This window comes from Zingiber officinale, chromosome 10A, assembly GCF_018446385.1.
Source record: "Zingiber officinale cultivar Zhangliang chromosome 10A, Zo_v1.1, whole genome shotgun sequence".
NCBI classification, from domain to species: domain Eukaryota; kingdom Viridiplantae; phylum Streptophyta; class Magnoliopsida; order Zingiberales; family Zingiberaceae; genus Zingiber; species Zingiber officinale.
In genome coordinates this window covers 70,520,345-70,532,030 of record NC_056004.1, presented here as the reverse complement: position 1 = coordinate 70,532,030, position 11,686 = coordinate 70,520,345, and the positions used below count along the sequence as shown (strand labels likewise).

General features: G+C 36.6%; 1 protein-coding gene across 1 annotated transcript in view; it reads right to left on the bottom strand.

The window, feature by feature from the left end:
• Positions 1–9,420, bottom strand: part of LOC122026699 (L-arabinokinase-like) — a 37,018-nt gene extending 27,598 nt beyond the window's left edge. The window contains exons 1-5 of the mRNA XM_042585426.1: positions 8,913–9,420; positions 7,563–7,670; positions 7,318–7,386; positions 6,898–6,981; positions 3,581–3,657 (exon numbers count right to left, since the gene is read on the bottom strand). Coding sequence (XP_042441360.1) covers positions 3,581–3,657; positions 6,898–6,981; positions 7,318–7,386; positions 7,563–7,670; positions 8,913–9,020 — 446 coding nt within the window. The 5' untranslated portion in view covers positions 9,021–9,420. The remainder of the gene's footprint in view (positions 1–3,580; positions 3,658–6,897; positions 6,982–7,317; positions 7,387–7,562; positions 7,671–8,912) is intronic.
• Positions 9,421–11,686: the final 2,266 nt, after the last annotated feature.

Genomic DNA, 11,686 nt, shown 5'->3' with positions numbered 1-11,686 from the left:
GCTATATACAATATGTAGATCATTCGTGTGGTCCTCTAAGCATCCACTAATCTTCTGGGCCACCATGTGTTTAGCTAAAGAGGAAGGTAGATATGAGCTCCGTGATCTACACTTATGGAATTCAGCCTTACTCAGCAAAGCATTGTGGAATGTTCACCTGAAAAAAGACTCCCTTTAGGTGAAGTGGATCCATCATCAGTACCTCTAGAACATAGATTTATGGGATTGGAAAGCTAAGGCATCATATTCACCCCTCATCAAGAGACTACTACGTATCAAGAACCTTATTCATTCGAATCTGGACAGCAGCGCTGTTCGGCGGAAGCCTATGCATTTTTTAGGTCCAGGAGTGAGATCAAGGCATGGTCAACTATTGTATGGAAGTCATACCTTATGCCAAAGCACCAATTCACATTATGGCTCCTTGTGATGGTCGGCTATGCACCAAAGACAGATTACCGTGCGTAGAAAACAAAATTTGTCCGCTTTATCAATGGCCATATGAATCTCTGGATCATACCTACTTCGGATTCATCATAAGCAAGGCTCTTTGGGACAAGGTCAGAGCTTGGCTACACACCAGGCAAGATTTAGGCAAGGTCAGAGTTTGGCTACACATTAGGCAAGATTTAGGCACATCCAAGCAGATGTTGAAGGTTTTCCATCAAAGATTATGAAGCGATTGCACATTGACCAAAGCTCAGTATTTAGGCATGTTTTGTATGATTTACTTACTTTGGCAAACATGGAATAGATGCCTCTACTAGGGTGATGTCCCCAACATAGAGAGATATTTCGAAAGATACAAACACATGTTTTCCACTTTTTAAGCATCTAACATGTACATACACCCTTCCATAATTTTATAATACAATTTACCTTCATCCAAAAAAAATAAAGAAATGGAGTTCCACTTATCATTTCATTCCATTCCATCTTACCAAATGGACCCTCTAATAGTAAAAAAAAAAATGAAATTCCGTACATCCTTTTAAGGAAAAGGAGGCTAAAACAACAAATTTCATGAGAATTAAAATGATCTAGGTGGGGTAAAACCTAAACGGCAAATAAATTCAAGGAAAATGAATAAGGAAAACTACAAAGAGAGCTAAGTAGTGGAAATTTATTGTAGAGGACTTGACTATCGAAGAAGCATGATAATAGACAACTATGTTATGATAGTGTTAACTAAAATGATGCACATCGAGAGACACCAAAATAGGTTAACGAACCACTATTCAGTATTACTTAAATGTCTAAATAGTAAATATGAGGGAGGAGATACATTGAACATGTTGAGTATAGTAGATCCCAAAAGACGGTCAATATCCTCAGTTCCAAAGGAATTCAAATACCATAGCAACAAGATTAAGATGCCTCTAGCTATTAAGAATGCTTTAATAGGGATCCTTCCATAGCTAACCACATAAAGATAGAAAGTTGGAGCGGTATTACGTTGTTAGAGTCTCTTCTGTTGAATGGATTAAAATTTAGAATGAATACAACGCACAACGCAAAAGAGATACAGTCAAGAAAATCCACAAGTGAAGGAGCAAGGATAAGATAAGTGGAGGACAAGGTCCAAGGAAATCAATAAGATTATTGAGGTTTGGTGATTGTTATTGCCAAGGATCCTAATCACGGCTCACTATAACTCCTCAAAGAGTTCTATCAATGTAATATGGCCTATTTGAAGACCATATAAGAAGCACAACTACATCAGCAAGAGAAAAGTAGAGTTTTAGACCTTATTTTTCTCGTGGGAATAGATAGTAGGAAGGATATTTGATACAAGAAGGAAAAAAGATATCAAGGATGGGTGAGATTTAATTCTCCAACACATTGTTTAGTTAGCAGGATAAGAATCGTTTACTTGGGAGGAAGACTAGAAGTATGAAAGTATGCTAAAACGAAACTAATACCTTTGACATGGTAGAATTATGAAAGGTACAATTATAGGTGTGATGTTGCCTAAGGCCACAGAAATTAGGTGCCATTGGAGAAGAATGGGTAATACAACTGTTGGCATGAAATAGGTGTTTCCAATGATTAAAGTGCAAAAGAAGATTTGTAAGAAATTGATATATGGTGCAACCTTTTTAAAGGTAAAACATCCAAGCGAAAATTAGATATTTTCTTTTTAACATTGATCTTTTCTGCCAAAGTAAACAATGAAAGAAATTTCTCATTGTTCTCATCCACAATTTTTTATCCACTTTATTTCCACAAAAGTGTATAAGCCCTTAGACAATATGTATAAGTGTCTCATTCTCCTTCCTCATGATATTGGGCAATGACCCTCCCATGCTCAATTGAAACCTACTCCCACCCTCACTATTGTGCCATAAATGAAGTCTTGCCACCCCAAATGCTTGCTCTTCCAGCTCTAATCCCATCACATTGTGCATGTTCTCCCAAAAATGAAGAAAAGAGAAGAATTCGCAATTAATCTTCCACCACAACCATTGTGGACAAAGTTTACTCTGTCACTGGACATTCACATTCTCTACTATTGTCGTACCTCACTTCTTGAACCTATGTGCATCTAGCTTATCATTTGCAAGCAAGGATCATTTTACAAGGATAAATTCCTAACACCAAGACTACCATGAACTCATGGGAGCAAATCATCAACTTCAGTTAATCTTATTTTGCTGAGTTCCTTTGCAGAATAAGGCCCAACACCTTCAATCAATCTCCTAGATAATCTATTTGTGGTGAATAAGGACAAAAAATAAGCCAAATATCAAAGCCTAGGTATCTAATAGAGAAATAAGTTGGCATGGATCCTTGTATGGTTGCACTGGGTTAGGATATGTCATTTGTTCATGCTTTTGGTATACCCAAAAACCTAAAAACATGTTGAACTTTTTCCCAAGTCCGGCCTTATTTTAGTATGGTTGGTAATAGCTTTTGAAATAGTTAGGGAAATAATACTTTTGTGATCTCTTAGATAATTTTTTCTACTTTTAGCTGCTACATTTCCCTGATTTATTCCACATTCAAAGACTTCTAGTTGAATCATTACATCATCAAAGGATGTTAGTCCCAACTATTTAGGATAAACTACATAGATTGTACCTCTCTTTTCAGCTCTATACAAGAATATATCATTAGTTATTCTCATGTCAATTAAAATCACTTTTAATGGTAATAACTAGAGTTTTCTTTGGTCTCCAATTGCCCCTTACACCTTCAACTCTTACTGATTTAATTCATATGAGATCTATTGATCTACTTTAGCCATGTTTATACCATCTTAACATATTTTCTATTTTCTAACTCATTTTATAATCTATTTAGTTATACTTAATTGCTCTTGGATAATAATAACATTTATCTTTTATAATCACATGCATAGATCTACGCATTTTCATCTTTGATCATATGTTTAAACATTTTAATGCTGGATGTCAAATGCAACTCTCAACCCATTACATCTGGGCATAGGAATGGAAGCAGTGGTTTTTAATGAAGTTACTAAAAGAATGTTTTACAATAGAGATGTGCCATGAAAATTCTAATTGTAGGCATAAATTCTTATAAACCTAACTACCTAATTAGATAATAAATCAACTACCTGAAGTTAGTTACACAAACTGAGCGAATCCCGGCATTTGCTGCTGCTCGGCATGCTATAGGAACAACATCTGAGACCTGTTACACAATGAAAGATGGTGCCAAAATATTTAAAAAAGGTGAAAAAAAATCCTCCTGAATGGTTAAAAGTATATTAAGCAACTTAAATTGTAAAAAACGACAATTAAATAATAAGTGTTATTGGAAAAATAACCTTATAGAATTTTTTAGGAATTTTTCAGAATTTAAACGAAGTCCGTATGACACGTTTAAAGGGATAAATCTATTAGACTTAGAGGAAGTCTGTTTGGAATATCAATTAAGCTGAGAGTTGATTGATTTAATTAAGCTAAGGTTGTCATTAATTAATCGATTAATTGGCCTAGCTATAAAAACCTAAGCTTAGGTTTAATCTCAAGTCATTTTCCCGATTTTTCTCTCTTCCACTACCGTCTTCGCCCGACTCCATCATCTGATCACGCCGGCACCCTCGAACCCATCGTCCGTTCATGTCGATAGCCCTCGAACCCACTGTAGGCCGAGCCTCTTTACCCTTCATCATCACCACCTTCCTTGCTCCACCCAAGCCGCCCACGCTGCCTTCGGCCAGGAGCAAGGAACTGCCGGGGCTATGCCCTAGCTTTGGGCAATGCCATCATTGCCTTTTGACTAAGCCCTAACCTCAGTTATCATCCCATCACCGTCCCTCCTACTCACCGATGCTGACATCCGAACCCGAATCCAATGTTGCCTTTCCTCCACTGTTGACACCCAGAGCTTGCCGAAAGCTGAGCATCCGAGTCTCCGTGTTCCTTGTCCTGATTACCCCTCTCCAGCCAAGGGCCTCACAGTGCCTCCCGTGTCGGCTGTTGCTCTGTTGGATGAGAGTTGTCGTCACCGATCCATAGCCGCCTGGTTGCTGGGAGTTGGTCTCCACCGGAGTTGAATCTGTTGACATTTGGGGTAAATCCATTGAATTAAGCGTGAATTAGATTTCATGGTCAATTAATAGATTTGATGATTGAGATATTTGTGTTCATTTGCTTAGCCCGCCATTGTAGCTCTGGCCATCACTGTGTGTCGGTGATCCACATCTCCGGCCACCATCTTCCAGCCGTGAACCCCTCCGGGTGTGAGCCACCATCAACTACCACGGATTTGGTGAGTATTAGGATGAAGATATGGCTAAACCTAATCTAATCATATCAAATTTAATCAAGGAATTGGGAATAATTGATGTTAATCATTAATTAGGATTAATTAATTATCGTATCGATTAGAGATTTCCTAATTGGATTTGGGGTTTTTGTTTTGCCAGTTGTTACATGATGGGATTAGCTAAACTGTACATGCATTGGGGTTTTTGTTTAGCTAGTTGTTGCATGATGAGATTAGCTAAACTGTACATGTTGCAGGACTCTAAATTGAGATAAGCATCTTGACGTGGGAATCATTTGGCACAAACTACATTTAAGGCAGATATTTCTTCCTTGGCCTCTATAGTCCATTGAACTCAGTGCATGGGTTTTAATTGATGGATTAGGTCCCTTTACCTTAAATATACTCGTATTTATCCATACTTGATACTTATCTGATTGACCTTGGAGATGATCTAGTTATTGCTCATACATTCTTAGCTTTTGTTATCTTTACTCTGTAGAGTATACACATGTATGGTATATAGTATAGGAGATACCATGTTGATTGTTTAGATGTATGTAGTGTGTACACGGGGAAGGTTGTGCACTATAGGAGTTAATCTGTTTAACTAATTATATGTTGTAGCATAACCACCTTTGTGGGGTGTCTGATAGGTGTTACCATTTACTATATATGATGTTTAGTAGACACCTGTTGGATCTTTTCATACATATAGATATATGTGATGGATAGATCATGTACTGGATGTACCTATGATAATGGAGTTGTTGTATTGATGATGACTATATCTGTATCATAATTACTTACATCATGTTCATCATTGCACTGCATGTTGACAACCAAAATCTCTCGTGGCTGAGAGAATTATCAATCATATTCACTGCCCATTCGACCACTCAGGGGAAATAGTAGCTGGAGTTAGGTTCAACTTGTTCTAGTATGCCCACTCGGCTATTCTGAGTAGTGGTAGCCGAAGTCGTGCAGATAGTGACCCCTCTTTGTTATGTAGCTAGATAAATACTCTGCATCCTACCCGTCTTGATCACACTAATGTAGTGGTAGTTGGAGGCACGACCAGTCGTCATAGTCCTACCCGCTCGGTCACATTAATGTAGTGGTAACTGGAGCAGCGTGCAGGAGTGACGCATACATGCTCATATGCATATGATGCGCGGTGCATCTTTTCAAGATATATCTGCATATGCTTGTGATATGTTGTATTTGATTGAGTTATGATTATTGCATATGGTTGTCATGATTCATATATGTTCAATTATCATATATGTATATGTTGTCATATATATTGCTCATGTGTTACGAGCATATCTGTTGTTGATCCCTAATGATTTATCAATCATTATACCGTGTGTGTTAGACCAGTACTGGTATGTGTATTTATTATATCATATATGATTAAGTTTTTATTTCTCTACTGAGACTGTATGCTTTGATCTCCATGTTCTATGTTGGTCATGCAGTATCATGTCTATTACCTGCTGAGTCACCGGTCTCACCACCCCTTTTACTATTTTTCCTTTTCCAATGAGTAAGTAGAGGATTTATGGAGTCACTTGGAGTATCTTGTCTGACGATCCCACATCATATCTGAGGGCACATTTTATTGTGTCATTTTGCTTTATTTGCATTTCCTTAGATTTCTTATCAATTCGGTATTGTAATAATTTTGACTTGGACCTGGTGTTTAGCCTTATGACTACCTTTACCATTTTTGGTGCTTGTTATGTTTAAGTCAAGCCGGCTCGTAGTCTATCATTTTGGTTTGGGTGTCCGGCCTTATATCTTCCTCTGTGTTTTCGTTTCAGCCGTGTGGGCTACTTACTATCCTACGTGGTTATGCATATTTCCAGCCATGTGGGCTATAGTTATTATACTTATACAGTCGTGTGGCTATGTATTTAAGTTCCATAAGTTATCATAAGGGGGAGATGTTGTCCGTTTGTCGGGCAAGGACTCCTTCAAGGCGTGATAAAAAATTTCTCAATCCCAAACAGTTGGCAACACTCTACTTGTTACTTTTGGGGGGCTCAATTGTAAGAAATATATTTGTTCTGGTGATAGCTGCTAATGCGAGAAAAAGGAAAAGTACATGCAAATCCATTATTACATGATCATATAGAAAAACAAAATTGCAATTACCACTAAATCAGCATTGATGGACTTCAGCCATTCGACTTCTGTTGTCAATATAGAATCCCGAGGAACCACAATTGTCTGATGATACTGCAAGAAGAAAATAGGAGAATGATACATCTGCATAGCACTGTTTGACTATCACCTACCATTCATTAATAAAATTTACTTGTGCTTATTTGCATCATGGGATTACATAAAGATGAATGCAAATTGGGAGCTTCGATAAGTTAACAGTATAAAAACAATTTCATTCAAAAGCATAATCTTCTTTCCACTTGATAAAAAAAAAATATTCTTTTTGGCGGACTAAGCTGAAAGTCTAATTAATATGTTGCTATAATTAGTTGCAATGATGTACACAAATGAATCTAACAAGACAGAAATTGTAAAACTAAAATCCTTTTCATGTTAATCAATATGTACCATCTCCAAAGATGCAAGCCGGTCCACTGTTAAAGCATCAGCTTGAACAGCACCGCAATCTAATAAAACCTGAAAAATCAAGGATACACATCTATCAAACTATTGTCAGTAAACAAAAAGTCAAAGAAGATTAAGTATGAAATCATCCATTCTCAATACAGGGAAAAAGAGAAAAGAAATCATTCACTCATTTTTAAGATCACTCATAAAGCCTAGCCATCTATATGCTATGCTAAGTTTCTAACCTTGCGAATGTGAAGCTTTGGAGATTGTATATTGCTCGTAAACACAAAATCAGGAGCACCAGTTACAACATGAACATCATGTCCAGCGGCAACAAGGTGCTGCACAACCTGCAATGAAAGAATTAATTCAATTTTCTTCTATTTCTCACTGCCAGGTTTTAAATTACAAGTTGGCCTAATATATACAAGGTATGTTACTGGTCTAACTAATAATAAGTACTCACTTAAGGTTCAGTGCAACTTGATATACTATTTTTATTTTAAGTTATGCATATAGCATGGTGATGGACTGATGGAGAAATGGCACACAGGTTCACAATTACAATTCAAAACTTAAGCACAAATTTATTGGAGTAGAGCATGGTCAGCAGAATTTAAACACGCAATTACAAGACAGCATGAAAAGGACAAGGTTTGTAGAGTAGAAAAATTGGTGGATCTGAAATTTAAGGTCTGCATATTTTTACAATATGGCAGAGTCAACTCTCGAGTGTTATGTTACTTTATTTTGAATAATGATGCTCCACCAAGAAATATCCAGGCCAACTATCATGCCTCTAATATGTAATAATTAACTGTCAAAAGAATTGATTATTAGAAACACATTGAGCTTTTGCGTCTTCCCCTCAGACATGTCCATAGTCATGGTTTTAGTTTGACAATTCTTCGACAAAACAATGCTTTCTATGAGTTATCAATGTGGGCAAGCAATACATCATCTGTTGATTTCTCTTCCTTTTTCTTCTCCAAGTAATCTAAACTCCCTTGTGAGTAATAAGTTCAGGTAGTATTTCCCAAGTCTTTAATTGCTTGTTTAATGGTGACATGCTACAAAGAATTTTTCTTGATCTTTGAGTTGTAATAGCATATTATGGCATTGAGGCCCTTCCTGTTGAATACCCTTGATCTTGGTTTCACAAATATGAAATCGAACCTTCTGATCATGTTATCCACCTTACCTTTCAAGGCAACTACCAGAATCCAATTAGAGCTCATCAATTAACTGTAAAGAAAACAGTACTTCCATACCAAACAAAATGTATCCTCCAAGTATAGACTTCTATAACACAGCCAATGAATTATACTGCTTATGAACGGTAACGGTTCTCAGTAGACTTTGACATTCAATCAAGAGAACGACACATCAGTAGATTTTGACATTCAAGGAAATTTCAGAATAGAAACAATGTGTCAGATCTACGAATCATGATTATACAGAAAACAAAATATCAGATTTAACAATATAGTGGTAACTATGAAATCTAAAAACACAGCGATGTAAGTAGTAGTCCGAACCGGAAAAGACATCCTTTTTTTTGGTGGGGAAGAGGCATTAGTGCGATCGCTTACCTCGACAACACGAGTGGCGTGTCCGAAGCCATGGCCGGTCACGTAATAAGCAAAAACGAAGTACTCCCGGGACGGTGAGAGTCTGCTACCACTACCCTCGATCCTCATGGCTCAGCGCCTGAACAAGAATGTGACAAGATCTAGAAAAGTAAAAGAATACAGATCCAAAGAGATGGGCACTCGAGGGGGGCTGGCTACTTCTTGAGATTTGAGATCGAGAGAGGGAAGATACAAACAATGGCAATGGCGATAGCAAGAGGTTATAACAACCTTCCCTGTTGATTGAAGATACATCCAATGGCAATGGCGACAGCAAGGGGTTACTACTACCTTCCCTATTGACTGAAGATACAGACAAGTCCCCAACTGCATGGTGGGGGTTGAGTTTTGGGATCAAATCCCGACCACTTGCCTGTCCTGCGATTTACTTCTTCTGCATATGAACCGAACGGGGAGAGACACTTGGGATTAACGAATTATCCTTTACCACTATCAAAATTAGGAAAATGGCAATGCCGATGGCAAGTGGTTACTAACACCTTCCTTATTAACTGACATGGGAAGGAGATTAAATCCTTTCCTCGCAAAACTTCCTAATTTAAGTGTTGGGCTGAACCAACTGGATATTTTAGGATAATAGCCAAAAAAAAAAAAACAATCTCACCGTAAGTCCATTTTTATCCACCCAAAATAATAATATTATATTTCCCTTTTATCATTCATCTTTTTTTTCTTAATTATTTCAAATCTCTTAGCTATCCAAGAATCTCCTTTTTTTTTCTCATATTGTTTTCCTTGTGTTCTTGTATAGGAATTTTTTTTTACGTACTTTATTTTCTTTGGATTCCAAGGATTTTTATATTGTCCGTGTCTTTTTAATCACTGTTCACTAAATACTTTTTTAACCCATATTTTCAATTATTAGGATTTACTAATCTTGTTTGCAGTAAATCAGGTCGACATAGGTCCCCAAGAGTAAATTCTGAAAGTACCTTAGCAAATGTGCTAACAACCGATTTCTTGATCTTCTTCGTCCATGTAAGATCGTTCTAACGCCGCTCTGCTTGTGAAAATAAATTCATAGATTTTATCAATTTTATTGTATTAGGTTGATGGTCTACGTCGATTTCATCAGTTTTGTAATAGATTTAATCTATAGTTGCAAAATGACAATTGATTAGTTTAAAAAAAATATAGGATGAAAACCTAGATTTAGGCATATATTCTTTTACTCGAATTTTTCCTCGAAGAATAGGACCAACAACGCAACAACCATTGTTTATGGTGGAAATCGTCTGGTGTTTGATTTGGAAAAATCACGCTAAGTCACTATTAGTCAATTGCTTTGACAAGGCAATTGACTACTATTCCTAAAATCATGAACAAAAGGATTATCGTCTCCTCGGGATAGACAATTGGCTAGTATATGATGATATTATCATCATAAGGTCTGGGGTCAAATCCCAACTAGTAGTCGGGTGTCTGCCCTCTCAATGTTTTATTCAACTGTTCAAGACTAATAGTCACCCGTGATTTAGCTATTTCGTGTTAGCCTAGGGGTTGACAGAGATGCTGGAGGCGAGTGAATCATTTTTTGCCACCATAAACAAAAGCATTACCTCTTCCATGTTGGCCTAGTGGAAATCGTCGAGTGTCTGGCCTCCTTCATGCACTATTCAACTATCCAAGACTAGTAGCCATATGATCTACTTTTTATGTGTTGGCTTGGAGATGAACTGATAGAGGCGCTGGGGAGCCACCATGAACAAAAACATTACTATTCGATTGAGGTACTAGATTTATTTGACATAAGCAACCATCGATTGTTGTGCCTAAGTTTGTGAATAGAAAGGTTATAGATCAACTATAGCACTCGACTAATAACTTATCAATCAATCACTAGAAGGTTCAATCAAGTGTTAAACTAAGTTTTGCAAACAGAAATGTTGCAAATTGACAACGACACTCATTTCTTTTCAGTTGATTGCTATAAGGATCAATTAACTAATAACTAAGGTTTGAGAACAAAAATGTTGCAAATTGACTACAACACTCGACTGATCTCTTATCGATCAATTGCTATAAAGGATTAGTTGACTGTTAAGATAGGGTTTGCAAATAGAAGGTTTACAATTTGATTGGCACACTCAATTGTTATTAACCAATGATTGTTATCAGCATCAGTCGACTATTGTAGGAAGAATCATAGAAGGTTTTCTATTCAACTAGTCACTCAGCAATTCATCATAACAATCAACTTCTATTAGGGAATAGTCGACTATTGTTAAGTAATCAGTATATCTAGGTTTTCTTATGAATCTATTTACACACATATTGCTAAATTAAACTAATATGTTAGCTTAAAGGAAGACACTTTAGATATGTGTTAATGCATTTCATATAGATAGATGTATATTTATGTTGAAAATAATTGGCCTAAAAGAAAATTATATGGACTATCAGAAGGCTTAAACCAAATATATGTTTAAAGTTGGCTTACATATATAGAACAAGTTTTGTTGATCATGCACACAAGATGTCAATCCAAAGGAAGGTATGTTATATGGCAAATTAAGGTTTGTAAGTCATAGACTCAAACAGAGATAGCTCATATAAAGGATGATTTTACAAGTTATATTTTGGGGTTGTAAGATTGCAAATAAAGCCTCATATTAAAAATATATGAGAAAGATTATGGACTTATAAGGAAAAGATATCTCCATTAGTATGAAGTCTTTTGGATAAAGCCTAAAAATTAAAATCATGAGAGTTTA